Source organism: Peromyscus californicus, unplaced genomic scaffold, assembly GCF_007827085.1.
Source record: "Peromyscus californicus insignis strain IS unplaced genomic scaffold, ASM782708v3 Scaffold_22__1_contigs__length_63687245, whole genome shotgun sequence".
Taxonomy (NCBI): domain Eukaryota; kingdom Metazoa; phylum Chordata; class Mammalia; order Rodentia; family Cricetidae; genus Peromyscus; species Peromyscus californicus.
This window is the reverse complement of record NW_026294525.1, coordinates 16,260,241-16,275,377: the sequence shown is the minus strand read 5'-3', so window position 1 is coordinate 16,275,377 and position 15,137 is coordinate 16,260,241. Positions and strand designations below refer to the sequence as shown.

Below are 15,137 nucleotides of genomic sequence, written 5' to 3'. Positions count from 1 at the left end.
CAAATAAGTCTTTTGTAAATCAAAAACTCTATGCAGTATATATGTACATATGTACCCATACCAAGGACAAAACATAGCTGTATATGAATGACATTTTTATATCTTAGCTGACCAAGTGGTACTGAAATAAAATGTGACTGTGAATAGTCAATAGGAAGTCTTGACAGAGCGCTGTAAAATAATAAAGATGAGATGAGGAGGCTGGAGAGAAGGCTCAGCCATTAACAGCGCTTGCTGCTCTCCCAGAGGACTAGAATTCAGTTCCCAGCTCCCACATCAGATGGCTCACAACTACCTGTAACTCCAGCTCCATGGGATGTCCAACATCCCCTGTGGTCTTCATGGATACTGCACTCATGTGTACATACTCCATAGACATACCCATGCACACAATTTAAGATAAATTAAGAAATGACTTTTGATTTCACTTTGAAGATGATAGATTTAAAAATAAAAACTGACTCTCTGTGTATTTAATTCCAGGAAGCTCTCGTAGACTGCTATAAACCAACAGAGGTAAGCAATTTATTCTACCTAAGTGCTGTGTTAGAATTGGTTTTTGTCAAATCAATTTGTCTGTTTTGAAAGCTAAGCTACAACAAGTGAATACAAATTACCAGTTCCCACCCATGAGTGCCTGTGTTCTCACAGTGCTAGCTTCATTATTTCTAAGCCTAAACCTATTCAGTTCAGGAAGATATTAATGGAACAGGGTGTGCTTAGGTATTAGAGAAAATCTTCCCTTCACAGAAAATTGTGAGGAGGTGCAGAGTCATTATAGAGGGGAATATAGCTTATGACTTTAATGGGTAAGCATTTTTTAAAAAATGCTTAAAACCAGGGCTGGAGAGATGGCTTAGCAGTTAAGAGCATTGGCTGCTTTTCCAGATGACCTGGGTTCAGTTCCCTGCAGCTACACGGCAGCTCACAGCCATCTGCAACTCCAGTTCTAAGGGATCCAATGCCCTGTTCTAACACCTGTGGGTACTAGGCATACACATGGTGTACATACATACATGCAGGCAAAATCACACACATAAAGTTCCTTTATTAGGAGAAAAAAATGTTATGCTTTGTCTGGTTATTTCTCAAGTGATATACATTGGCATAAGAAACAATGAATATTGCTGATTAGACCAAAGTATTTGACATAGAATCTAAATGATTAAAAGCAAAAATAGGATAGATATTAAGGATTTGATCAGTTATGAAACTATTAGCCTCCCCCCATCAAATACTTTCAATTTGTTCTTATGGTAGATCAGAGAAATTAGAAGACCCATCAGGTGTTTGGGGGTCATTTTACGTCAAAGCGATGTTTGTAACCCTTTTGATTTTTGAAGTAGTAAGTGATGGAGAAAATATGCTTTTAGGGGTGTGTACATTTGAGTCTGAGGTGTTTTGTGATCATTTAGTTTAAGGATAGAGATCAGTTTGAGCTAAGTATTTAAAGCCTCCAGATTTGATCACATCCTCTGGAAATTTAAAAGTTTGATTTTGTGTATTAAAAGTGTACTTTTGGTGAATATAACACACATTCCTATTTTGAAAACCTCCAAATATTGTAACACTGAGAAAGCAAAGGTTGACTCTCCACCCCCAACTCCTGAGTCTCTCTAGAAGCCTATATTCTACATTCATATACAACACATTTGTCTATTTCCTTTCATTACTATTATATTCCTAAATATGTATTCCTTGCTTTTATTCTTCATTTATTGACTTGAGGGAGAAAATGATAGTTCTCTTACTATTGACATAATTCCCTTCCATTCATCCCCTCAATAAAGTTATACAGCAGTATTTTATTAGATCAATAGTTGAAGTCTATACTTTAATGACTTAAACAAGTGTTTTCACTACTAACCCAACGGTACGCCAGGACCATAGCTCCTTTTGTGCGTGTGTTCGTGCCTGTGTGTACATGTGTGTGTGTATGTGTGTGTGTCCCTGTGTGTGTCCCTGTGTGTGTGTCTGTGCATGTGTGTCTCTGTGTGTGTGTCTCAGTGTGTGTCTGTCATGTGTGTGTGTCTGTGTCTCTGTGTGTGTGTGTGAGTATATCTGTGTATGTGTCTTTGTCTTTGTCTTTCCTGGAGTTGATAACTCCCTGGCCTTTGACTTAGTCTGGCCCCTGCTGTGTGGACACCCCATGTGTTTGTCTGTCAGGTGATGTTTTCCAAATGCCCACTGCTTCATTCTCACCCTTCCCCGCTTTTCCTGTGAGGATTTTAATCAGGTGTCTTAGTTTTAATTCTGTTTATTAATGGGTCTTACTATGGGGTGAGCAGGCTGCCAGTCAGACTTTTCATGCTGTTTTATGTGGAATGAGAGAAGGTCAATATAATCGTGAGTGGCATAATAATGTTGGTCCCTTAAAATTACATTATAGGAAGCCATCACTATTGTTGCCATAAATACAGTGTTTATACAACACAAATCTCACACTTTCCTAAGAACGGATCCCCCACTTTAAGTGGTACATGATTACTTCAGTGTCTTTTCTGCCCCCAGGGAGATTCAGGTTTTATCAAATTGGTTGGTCTAATACTCCCTGCTGAAAGGTTGCCATCTTGACTTCAGGTTTTCTGGAAGCAGAAGGAAGCAGGAGAACCTCCCTCCTTAGCTGTTTGGGGAATAGAGCTTCTCTACAGAGTGTTGGGGAATGAAAATGAATTACAACAATTTGATATTTGGAGTAGAGTTTAAAGCTGTTGTGACAGGACAGACAAGGCTGCTAGGGATGTAGTTGAGAAAAGAAATGAGGACTGGACACGTAACTCAGTGTGGCATGTGCAGGGCCGTGAGTTCTAGTCCCAGTGCTGAGGTAAAAAGCGTCATGCAGAGGGGTCACCTGCAGTGTGGAGAGGCACTGGTTGCTGCTGAGAAGAACAGGATTGGTAGGTGCAGGATGTCCCTTCTCAGACACTCACTCCCTTTTTGTTCTGTTCTCCTCTTAGCTGGATAGCTATTTAAATGAGAAGGCATGGACTGGCAGATTTTATTTTGATCAGCCCCATCAACAACACCCCCAAACAACCCTCTTTGTGTCCCCTGCTTTTTGCTGTGTCTGGAGATGAAAATCCTCCAGTGGTTCACAGCTATGCAGATAAATGAACATGGAGGGTCCTGTTCCTGCAACAGAACTCATCTAATTCATCCCTCTGCCTTTTGGTGTGTGCATTTGTGTTTACCTCCTCACATAGTTGTACATGTGGATGTAAGCACATGTGGATGCATGGAGGCTAGAGATCAACCTTGCCTGTCATTCCCCAGGTGCTGCCCACCTCGGTCTGGTTTTGTGGTTCCTTGGTTCTTTGAGGGACAATCTCTCACTGGCCTGGAGCTTTCCACGTAGGCGAGGCCGGCTGGCCAGCGAGCCCTAGCAATCCTCCACTCTCTACCTCTCAGGGCTGGGATTAGAGCGCTAACTACCACACCTGGCTGGAGGTTGAACTTGGCTCCTCGTGCTCCTCCACAGCAAGCACTTTGCCAACTGAGTTATCTCCTTTGCCTCAACCCCTGCTCTTGATGTGGAGGCTTAGGAGATGAAAAAAATACAGCCTTTGACTACTCCGAAAGGAGGGAAATGAGCTGGAGTTCGCAAGCAAACATCCCTGGATTCTTTTTTTTAGCTCACGGTTTCGAGAAATAGACATGGTGCCAAGTGAGGGATTCTGTTCATTTATCCTAAAGGATCCTCTGAGAAAGGTGGAGGGCTTTGCCTTTTAGTGTGTGCTCATATGCCGCAGTTTGCGACACCTGGACTATGAGAGAAGCTACTGGCTTCTGTTTTTTCAGAGTTAAGTAGCTCACAGTGTATCAACCTACACTGTCATGTTTAATCTGCACAGCCATCAGTTAGAGTACGGAGGGTTTGGGGAATTTGTCTACAGTGCCAGAGCAGTCAGCCAGGGAGCCAGTACTTAACCCTGAGGTCTCACACTGGGCCTTGAGCTCTGTCGTCTCATCCTGCCAGTCCTAATAAATGCCTTGCCTTGCTGGGCGGTGGTGGCACACGCCTTTAATCCCAGCACTTGGGAGGCAGAGGCAGGCAGATCTCTGTGAGTTCAAGGCCAGCCTGGTCTACAAAGCAAGTTCCAAGAAAGGTACAAAGCTACACAGAGAAAGCCTGTCTCAAAAAAACCAAAAAAAAAAAAAAAAAGGTGCCTTGCCTTAGCAAGAGATTCATACCTTAAAAGGGTGTTATCCAATCTGGACTAGATGCTGAATAATTCAAGCACCCCCTCCTCTTTTAAAGCAGCCATCTCTGGAGGTGCTGGATTTGATCAAAGTTACTTGATATCCAATCATGTCATTTGGAAGTCTGAATTGTAAACAAGGCGTCTTTGCTGATGGAGATAGATTTGTGTACAGCCTCTTTCTGCAGAGAGAGGATGGGTGGGGAGAAGAATGGGTTTTGAGTTTTGTCTTCAGGGTAGAACCAGCCAGTGCTGTGTAAGCTTACATCATGTTCTCAACCTCTCTGAGCCTCCATTTCCTCATATCACAGAGGCTCCTGTAAATGGAAGTAGCGTAACTGTCCCCCTGCATTTCAGTAAGGCTTATTTGCAGTGATACTTTTAATAGCAGTAACAACAAGAATAGCTAATTGATTAATAAGCTGGGCATCAATCTAATCACATCTCATGTGTTGACTATTTCTTTATGAATAATTTAAACATTTATTAAATCATTCATGGCTTAGTGTTTTACCTAGACTTACATTTTTTTTTTTTTGGAGGTGAGGACCGAACCCAGGGCCTTGCACTTGCTAGGCAAGCGCACTACCACTGAGCTAAATCCCCAACCCAAGACTTAGATTTTTCAGAGCAGTTTAGATTCACAGTGTAATAGACCAAAGGATATAAAGATTTCTTACCTACACCCCAAACCTTCTCCATTATCAACATCATCACCAGAGTAGCACATTTGTAGGTCCTGATGAATCTGCATTGACACGTGGTAATCACCCAAATCCATAGTCTACACTACGGTTCACACTTGTTCTCCCTACTATGAGTTTTGAGGAGTTTTTGGCCTGTGTTCATCATCACAGTGTCTTACAGAATAGCTCCACTACCCTGCGTTCTGCCTCCTCATCCCTTCCTCCTTCCTGGAACCCAACACTGCTTTCTTTACTATCTCCATAGTTTCCGCAACTTGTCATCCAGATGGAGTCTTACAATGTCTCCCCCCACAGACTGGCTTCTTCTTACCTGTCCATTTCAGTCTCCTCCATGTCTTTCCATGGCTTGAGAGTTCTCTCACTTTTAGTTTTAGATGATAACCCCAGGTCTCAACATTCTGCTCACCTATTGAAGGATTTCTTCTTTGCCTTCAAGTGTTAGCAATGCTGCTCTGAATTTCTTGTGCAGATTTTGTCATGATGAGTTTCCATGACTTTGGGGTAAATTCCAAGGAACATGATTGCTGTATTGTATCTTAAAACTATATTTGAGTTTGTGGGAAACTACCTTTCAAGGTAGCCAGATCGTTTTCCATTCTCATCGGGAATGAAGGCTCCTCCTGCACCAAATCCTCCCCAACATTTGGTGTTGTTGGTGCTCTGGATTTTCAGCCATTCTGAGAGGTGTGTGTAGTGATGTTTCATTGTTTTTATCTAAATTTCCCCATGACAAGTAATCCAGAGCACCTATTTGTATATTCATTTGTTGCCTATGTATTTCCTTGAGGGAGAGATTTACCTAGCGAGGTCTCTGGCTCATTTTACTTAAACTGGGTTATTTGTTGTTGTTGTTTTGCTGTTGTTGAATTTAAAGATGGATTTACTTTGCTTTTGTTTTATGTGCAAGAGTATTTTGTCTGTGTGTATTTAAGTCTATCACATGCATGCTGTGCCTACAGAGTTTTAAATGAGACATTAGAGTCCCTGGAAATGGAGTTCCAGGGAGCTGTGAGCCACCGTGTGCGGTGGTGGAAACCAGACCTAGGTCTCCTGTAAGAGTAGCAAGTGCTCTGAACCACGGAGCTGTCTCTCCAGCTCCTGGCATTGAATTTTTAAAAATTCTTCATGACTGGCGATATAGATTGCTGGCAGAATAGCTGTGTGTCATACACAAAGGGGGAAGAGTAGGAAGTGGATTGATTAGTTTGGCCTCCAGGCTTTTATTAACTGGTATGTTGTTTGAAGGTCTTTTCTCCCACTCTGTGGCTTCTCTTTCCATTCTCCTTACAATGTCTTTTACAGACCAGAATGGTTTATTTTAAGGAAGTCCAGCTTATCAATCCTCTCTCACATGGATTTTGCCTTTGTTGATGCTAACACTCATCACCATGGATAACCATTGTTGTGTTCTCCTGAGATATTTTAGAGGAGTGTTCTTGTTTTGCATTTAGGCCTACACTTGGTTTATCTGAGTCAATTTTTGAAGAGAAAGGTTGTGTCTACATTATTTCCTTTTATCTTGGATATGCATGTCCAGTTGTCTCAGGCCCCCTTTGTTGAAAAGTTTATTCTTGTTTCACTCGATTGCTTTGGATCTGTTATCAAAGATTAGTTGACAATATTTCTATGGGTCTATTTCTGGGCTATCTATTCTGTGTCATAGATGGGTTTTTCTTCTTTTCACAATACCACACAGTCTCAATTACTTGTGTCTTATAGTAAGCCTTGAAGGTAGATAGCATCAGTTGTCTAGTGGCATTCTTCTATTGATGTCGTGATAACTGTTGTCAGTCATGTACCCCTGCACTTTAGAATCAGCTAGCAATACCCACAAAAGAACTTACGGGGAGTTTTGAGTGGGATTGCATTCGATCTGTAGGTCAAGTTGGGAAGAAAGGACATTTTGACAACAGTGCATCTTCTCACCAATAGACTTGGAATCCCTCCCTGTCTTAGCTTCTTCAAACCCTATTGCTGTGATAAAATACCCTGGCAAAAACAAATTCAGACCACAAGGGTTTATCCTGGTTCACAATTCAAGATGCAGTCCATTATGGAGGGGACATCGAAACAGCAGGAGCTGGAAGAGGCTGGTTATGTCACACCCATATCAAAAGCAGAGAGCAAGGTGAATGCCAGTGCTCAGATCTCCTTGTCAAATGTTCTAGGACACTACCCAGGGAATAGAACCACCCACAGTGGGAAAGCCTTCACACCACACTTAATCCATTCAAGATAATCTCCCACAAGCATGTCCAGAGGCTAACCTAACCTAGATAATCCCTCACAGGTGTGCCCATGGGCTTGTCTCCTTGATGATCCTACAAAGTTGACAACTGGCACCAACCATCAGGCCTGTTGTCTGTTTTTATTGATAGAACCTCAAGCTTAGGGATTCTTTCCTTAGCTATGTCCAATCTACTCTTGAGCCACCAAAGGTGGCCTACATTTCTGTGAGCGTGTTTTTCATCACTGGGACTTCCTCCCTGTATTTATTGCTTTCTTTGTGTGCTGTCTGCCTATTTCCCAGAGCCTTTGGTACAGGACCATAATTGCTTTAGATTCTTAGCCTGCGAAGTTTCCTGTCGTATCGGAATCTGATTATGATGGTTGCTGTTTCTTTAAATTGTGGCCTTGGACCTTTTTGTTGTCTTGTATTTTTTTTTTCTTGGTGAGTTGGGTACAAGAGACTGCTATAAGTGGTCATTGGGAATATAGGTCTGGCTGGGGAGGGAAAACCTTCTACAGCCTATGGACATAGTCTCAGACTTTCCGTGAGCTCTTGTCCCTAGATTGTAGAGTACATCAGGTCCTCTCAGTCTCCACATTATCCCCCTACTGCACCTTGCTCTAGCCTTCCAACCCCTCACCCCAAAATATATAGAGTCAGCTAGAGTTGGGGTTTTTTCCTTCCCCCAACTTCCTTTGATTCTAGAAACACAAAGGATTTTCCTCTGATGTTCAATGTGAGGGCTTGGCAGAATTCACAAAATGATGCCACACCCAGACCCAAGTCCCTCTTGGGTTTTTTTTTTATATCTCCAATAACTTGTCATTTGTGGTTGGGTCTCCTCCCTGGGTGTTGGTCCCCACAGAGACTGCTGCCTGTGGTTTTCAACTTGGAGTTGTAATTCTGTATATTTGCCCACTAGTCTCTCCGTTCATGCTATTGGTTTTCCTATGGCCTCGCCTCTCTTACAGACCTAAAAAGGGGTTGCTGATCTTCCACTGGACTGTTGACTTTTCACTTCTTCATAGGAAGGAGTGGCTGTATGGATGCCTCTCAATATCGGACTGGAAACAGGAAGGCATATTTCATCTTGACAACATAGCTAGGAGATGGACTCCACTGTTACCAATTAAGGAATCTGATACATAGAAAGGCTGCCAAAGGTCCCAAGCTTGTCTGTGGACAGGTTAGAGTGTGTACGAAAACCCATAAGGTAAAGCTTAGAGGTCTATAACCTGCTTGCTGAATTTGAATCTATATAAAGTAACATCCCACTTACATGCAAGCATGCAAAATGTCCCAGTTCGCTCATTACATTCTTCAGTTGGTAATGTCAAAAAAATGATTTTCAAATCTACTAATTTCTCAGAAGTATATTGTTTTGGGCATGTCACCCTCTGTCATATCTTTTCCGCTGTGGTTTCCTCCTCCGTATGCCACAGACTGCTGAAAGGACTTTCATTTCTTCACTTTGATTTCTATCCAAACTATGGCCTCTTGACATACATACCTTTCCTGACTTAGCACACCCCAACTCATAATGCAATTGGGGCCAGCTCACTGTATAGTGAGTGGATGGTAAGATCCGTGTTTTAAAGGGAGAAGGTGAAGGCTGGCACAAGGTTGCTTTGTGATCTTTACACGTGTGTCATGGTACAGCTGTGGCCATATTCACACATAGAAATGCACGGGGGGGGGGGGGGTAGAAGGAGGGAGGGAGAGGGAGAAGGAGAAGGACAGAGAGAGTTAAAAAACAAAGAGTGTTGTTTTGAGTTTTTCCCCATGAGTAAATGTCATTTGGGATGTAGTTGATATAAAAACAGGTCTGGTTTAAGTAAGCAAGGAAAGAGGACATTGTTACACAGCGTTACACAGTAGGACAGGGGTGATTCTGTTTCGGGTTCCTCGGGGTTGAGGAGTCAGTATGCCAACCTGCTAGAGTTGCTGGGACCAAGGGAAGGTTTGGGCAGTTACTATCAAGCCAAGTCGAGCCTCTTTCCTTAATTCTCACTCTTTGTGTGAGTTTCAAATCCTAGGATCACATAAGTGTGCCTCCATTATATTGGGGTAATGCACAGAAGATGTGTTTGTACATGCAGGAGGGGTCCGCCCCCTGGACTGCAGGGCTCAGCAAGGCCAAGGGTGGGCCGTTCTGAGAAGTGTTCACTTCTAGCAAAGATGCCGCTGCTCATGGTATAAACACCAGGTTTTCCTTTCAGTGCCTTGGTGCCGTTGGCTCTCCCAGTGGCTGTACTACAAGCTTGCCTTTGAACAATCAAGGTCTGTCAGCTGCCGTGCAGCCAGAGGTCCCCGGGATGATTCAGCCTGAAAGGCAGAGGTGGTGAGAAGCATTTCCAGGTTCTAGTCATCTGTGGGGTCAGTGAAATGTCAGGGCTGGGCCGTGGTAAACGTGCTGTGGTTTATAAACAGAAACTGACTGGTATTTGCTGAAAGACAGCCCGCCCTGTTGTTCTCTTCTTGCTGGCAGTTAAGAAGGCAGACTCTCCTTGTTCAAGCCTGGTGCATGCCACTTTTCTGAGGGGCTTGGGTGGTGGCCATGGTTAGCTCATCCTGTGTGTTTCAGATCGCTGTCTGTGCAGCATCCTATTAATCTGTCTTGTAAGTTGTTATCTAGTTTATGCTGACGTGGACTGACCTGTGCAGTCTTCCTTGAGCAGGCTAGGGTGGAGAGGATTGAACAGAGTATTGACAGCACAGAAAAGCTGTGTGGGTGTCTAGAGGAGGCGCAGCCATTGCTTTACCACAACCTCGCTATTCACTTGCTCAACAAATGTTTACAGACTGTAACTAGTTTAAAGAGAGGGACGCGACAGTGAATACTCACCACTATTGAAAAGAGATCTCTTTAGAGGGCAACTTCGGTGGGAATTTAAATGCTCAAAAGAGTACCAAAATAGGAAAGAAGGCTCTTCACTGCCCTTCTGCCAGCCCATCAGAGCTTTTCTAAACCAAAGTGGTTGCCAGGGTGTGGCTTAGAGGAACTGCTCCAACACGGGGAGGTGGGGGTAGGGGAGGGGCAGCCACACTCACTGCTCAGCTTAACCGCTCCGAGTTCTCAGGCAGGAAACCCTGTGTTCTGCCCCTGTTAGGCCCTCCCCATCTGGCTCCCTATGAGACTTCTTCTAAAGAGACATCAGTCTTGGGGTGCAAGAGGGACAGAGCTTTATTAAATAAGAGGCTAATGCATTGGAAACTTGCCATTTAAAGGGTATCACTCCACACCCCTCAAAAAGATGCCCAGATAACTTCTTGTATATTGCCAGTTAATAAAATGATGCTGCTGAAAGACAAAAGTGACCATAAGCATGGGTTTATCAAAAAGAAAAAGAGAAAAAAAAAAGAAAAGAAGAAAAGCTGCCACGTGAGCTGGAGAGATGGCTCAGAGGTTAAGAGCATGGACTGCTCTTCCAAAGGTCCTGAGTTCAATGCCCAGCAACCACATGGTGGCTCATAACCATCTATAATGGGATCTGATACCCTCTTCTGGCATTCAGGCATACATGCAGAAAGAGCATCCATACCTAAAATAAATAAATAAACAGACAAATAAATAAATAAAAATTTAAAAAAGAATTTAAAAAAATAAAAGAAAAGCTGCCACTCTCAGAAAGATGATTTTGAATAGAGACAGAACTGGACACGTTCAAAGAAAAGCTGTCATCATAAGGAACTACATTCAGTTCTATAGCCGTTAATGTGGCAGTCCAGAGCACTGTAGAGTAACAGGACAGTGAATTCTAAAGGATTGGCTTAGTAGTGAGATACACACAAGGCTTTATTAGGTAGCCTAAAGGATCTCGGTCCCTGAGTCCCCTGACTGTTAACTGCACATCTTCATTCCAAGCCTTTTGTGATGTTTTGTTCTGAGATTTTTATATAGCCCAGGCTAGCCTCCAAGTTACTACATAGCTGAGGATGACCTTGAGCTTCTGATTCTCCTGCTTCCACCTGCAGAGTGCTAGGGTTATGTGGACGCACCATGCTGGGGCCAGCTTTGGGTTTGTGGATTGATTCACTAGAGGAGCCCACAGAATCACTGAAATCTGTTATATTCAATTGTTCTGATTCATCTGGTCAAGACAACAGATTAAACTCACAGAAGGGAAGAGATGCAGGGAGTCAAATCTGGAGCATTCTGGACATACTGCTTCTCTTCTAGTTCTCTCCTCCCAGTGGAACAGAGACAGTGCATTTTCTCATCAGTGATGTATAACAACATGTGCAGAGAAGCAAAACTCTGTGACCCAAAACCCCAACTTGAAATCACCTTATTAGACCATTTTGGCCTAAAGTAAATAAAAAGTCTCTTGAGGAAGACATATAAGGAAGGTGACCTTTCAGGAGGCGAGGGCAGAGGCAGACCTATCCTTTGCCACATATTCTTAGATCCCAGGTGTGGTGGTTTGAAAGAAAATAGCCCCCAAAGGGAGTGGCACTATTAGGAGGTGTGACCTTGTCATAGTAGTGACCTTGTTGGAGGAAGTGTGTCACTGTAGGGGTGGGCTTTGAGGTCTCAGATGCTCAAGCCACACCACTGTCACAGTCTGTTTCCTGTTGCCTGCCTGTCAACATGTAGCAGCTGCTTCTCCAGTACCATGTCTGCCTGCATGCCACCATGCTCCCTGCCATGATGCTGATGGATTAAATCTCTGAACCTATAAGCCAGCCCCAATTAAGTGTTTTCCTTTATAAGAATTGCTGTGGTCATGGTGTCTCTTCACAACAATAGAAACCAGAACTAAGACACCAGGTGAACTAAGGCACAGAGAAGTGACGGGTGATGATGGTGGTGATGATGAGGATGAGGATGACGACGATGATGACACTAACAATGATAACAACAGTAGTCAAAGAAAGGAGCAGATGTCTTCACGGGAAGAGCCACCCACATCTTGCTTTGGGATACTTGCCACCCCCAGCTCATGTTATTTTTATAAAACACAGACTTTATTTTCTTTGTGCTGGGAGCGGAACTGGGGACCTTGCTAGTGTGAGGCTAGCACTCTACCACTGAGCCATGTCCCCAGCCCTAAAGCACTGCCTGTAAAGAGCACTGGGCCCGGGTGACATTTTCTAGTGATTGGTGGTGACTTTGTGGCCACTTCTTATTAGTAAATTCAAGATGATCACTCTTACCTTAAACACAGCCCCACTTCTCTCTGTGTTTAAAATTACATGGACATAAAGAAATAGGAATCAAAGACTACTGAACACGTGGCATTTGAGATTTCTGTATCTTTGGCAAAGAGGGTCACAATAAAAAGAAAAGAGGTATTTGGAGCCACAACATAAAGTTACAACACTGACTTCATTTTGTGACCTAGACTACCTCCTGTGCCATGGTGATTAGTCTGAAGTTGTTGACTAGAACAATGGCTCAGAAGAGAGCCATTTTAGGAGAGGAAAAATCCTGAGGATTGTGTAAACTGAACCCTTTCTAAGAACAGTGGTATGGCCCTATAGGATTTGTGCTGGACCCTGAGCTGCAGAAGCAGACTTAGCCTCCGATCATTGTCCTTGATAAGCAGCCCATGTAAGCCACTTATACCCCTTCATTTTTACCCTGAAAGGAATCTCTAACCCTCCCTAAGGGAACACATTCTGGTTTCCATGGGAATCCGTGCTTCCTAAATTGCAGTTCTGGGACCCCAAATAAGTGCCTGTTTGTTTCACAGACCACCTGAGCAAATACTGAGACATGGCAAACATTCCTGTGGTGAAATTACTTTAGTCTCTTTAGTAATTAGAAAGTGGGAGATTATAATTTCCATTTTTTTTCTGTCCTGTCGATCTCTTTCCATGGCCTAGAATATTTCTGCGGATTGACTTCGTGTTGCTTGAATTGTGAATGCAAAGTTTCCAAGAACCCCACTAGTCAGCGAAGAAAGAGTTACACATCCTAAGGTTGAAAATATGGAGTACCAGTGAACTCTTTTGCTGCATGCAAACACAGGTAGACTTGGGGTTAAAAAAAATTCATCTAGGAGCAGTGGTTGAATCTCCGAGATTAAGGGGACTGCACTCACAGCAAAATGAATTAACCTCTCCAGGCAGATAGTCCAGAAATCAAGTAGACAACGTGGTGTCTGTGGCTTCAAGTTAAAGGAGGGACATCAGAAGTGTGGTTAAGGCCTTCGGGAGTGTAGGTTGGCAGAAGCCACTGTGATAGCAGCCGCCACAGCTCTTACCTGGAGCAGATTCCTTAAGCCTCTTTTTAGACAATGAAAAGCAGGACCAATTCTGGCATGCCTGCCAGCATGGGGATGGAATAGTCATCCTCCCCTGGCCCCAGAGGAAGTGAACACTCATTGTTTCAGTGATGAATAAAGATGGAAGGGAGCTTGCTGCAGGGCTGTGATGGTTGGGAGCCTATCCCAGCATCCCCTGGGCTGAGCACATCTGGAAGCAGAGCTCTTCCATGGTGATTCGCTGTCTCCTGCCTGGTGTCCTGGGCAACTGGCATGGTCAAGGTAGTAAACTTTTGAAGTGATTTTTTGATAATGTCTAGCTGGTTCTCTGTGACAAGATTTTTGTTACTTTGAACAGTTTCCTGGTGTTGCCATCACTTGTCCAAAGAGGCGTGACCCAGCCTTCCATTATTCTCACTTACCTAAACTTCGGTGAACTGGGAAGTTCTTCTGCCCTCCACCTTGTTCGCACTTTGCCTGATTCTTAACTCGGATACTGTTTTAGCTAATTTTCTGTTGCTGTGATAAACGTCATGACCAAAACCAGTATGACCACGTCAACCATTTGTCAAGAGAATGACCCAAGGTCTTACCTATGGAACAATCTGATGGAAACATTTTTCAGTTGAGGTTCTCTCTTTCCAGACAACTCTAGTTTCCACCCAGTTGACGAAAAGCTCCTTAGTACAAACTTGTACTTGAAGCCAGTTGTGGTGAACACCTGGAATCCCAGTGAGATTGAGAGACTAAGGCAGGAGATGGCTGAATTTAAGTCTAGCCTGAGCTACATAGCAAGACCCTGGCTCACCAAACAAACAGAACAAAAGCAAACAATGGCAAACTAACAGAGCCCCAAGGAATCCTTTAGACTTCCAGTAAGTCGGCAGTGAGCCTGGGCCAGGGGCGGGTGGCTCCTGTCAGTATGCAGTTTTTAGGGCAGGGACTATTCTTGGAGCAGAGAGGGGAGGGCACACAGCCATATGGACGTGGGCAGGATTGGTGCCCCCTGTGCATCTCACCCTTAAGAATTCTCATCTGTTTCTCCATCTCTACTCTCAGTCCTTCAGTCTGCTTCAGGAGTCGGTAGCATTTTCTAGAAAAACAGGTTGAACATCCATCGTTCCTCCAGGCACACTTTGTTAGAGCTTGCCTCCCTGGCACAGCCACTGTGGCTGGTGACACCATTCTCCAGGGAGTGACTTTTTAGAGTCCTCATATTGGGAAATACTTCTAATTAAAGAGTTACTGTTCAGTATCTATTCATCTTATTTCTAAGTGGCTTGGAATGCTGGAAAGGATGACCTAAGTGTAGCTTTATCTATAGAGCAGAGATTTGTTATTTTCCTATTTTCCAGGGACCCATCTTCTTCGAAGCAGCATGCTGTCACCAATGAGTGAAACAGATTAATTACTTTGAATGACCAGGGAAGGCCCCCAGACACCTGGCTATGGTGATAATTACAAAGCATGTGTCCATCTGCTGCCTCTGGCACAGGCTGGGGCAAGCGTGTATGTGGGCAGTGGGGGCGGATGCTGACAGCCAAAGGGCCCAGAAGGGATCCGGGGGAATAAGGTCTCAGCGTAGACATGGTACAAACACTGGCGCTAGAAAGAGCCTTCTGTTCTCGGGGCTGCTGCCAGGGCCCCTCAGAACCTGCCTTGACTTCATTTTCAGCATCTAGAGAGCTGGTGACTTCATGCTTTGGGAGTTAACTTTCCAAGCTCCTGGGAAAACTAGGCTTTCCATGGCTGTGTGATTCCCCATCCCTGCCCTATCATGTCATACCCTCCT

General features: G+C 43.9%; 1 protein-coding gene across 1 annotated transcript in view; it reads left to right on the top strand.

The window, feature by feature from the left end:
- Ppp1r14c (protein phosphatase 1 regulatory inhibitor subunit 14C) overlaps positions 1-15,137 on the top strand; it is a 95,287-nt gene that overhangs the window by 61,419 nt on the left and 18,731 nt on the right. The window contains exon 3 of the mRNA XM_052750976.1: positions 484-516. Within this exon, the coding sequence (XP_052606936.1) occupies positions 484-516 (33 nt within the window). The remainder of the gene's footprint in view (positions 1-483; positions 517-15,137) is intronic.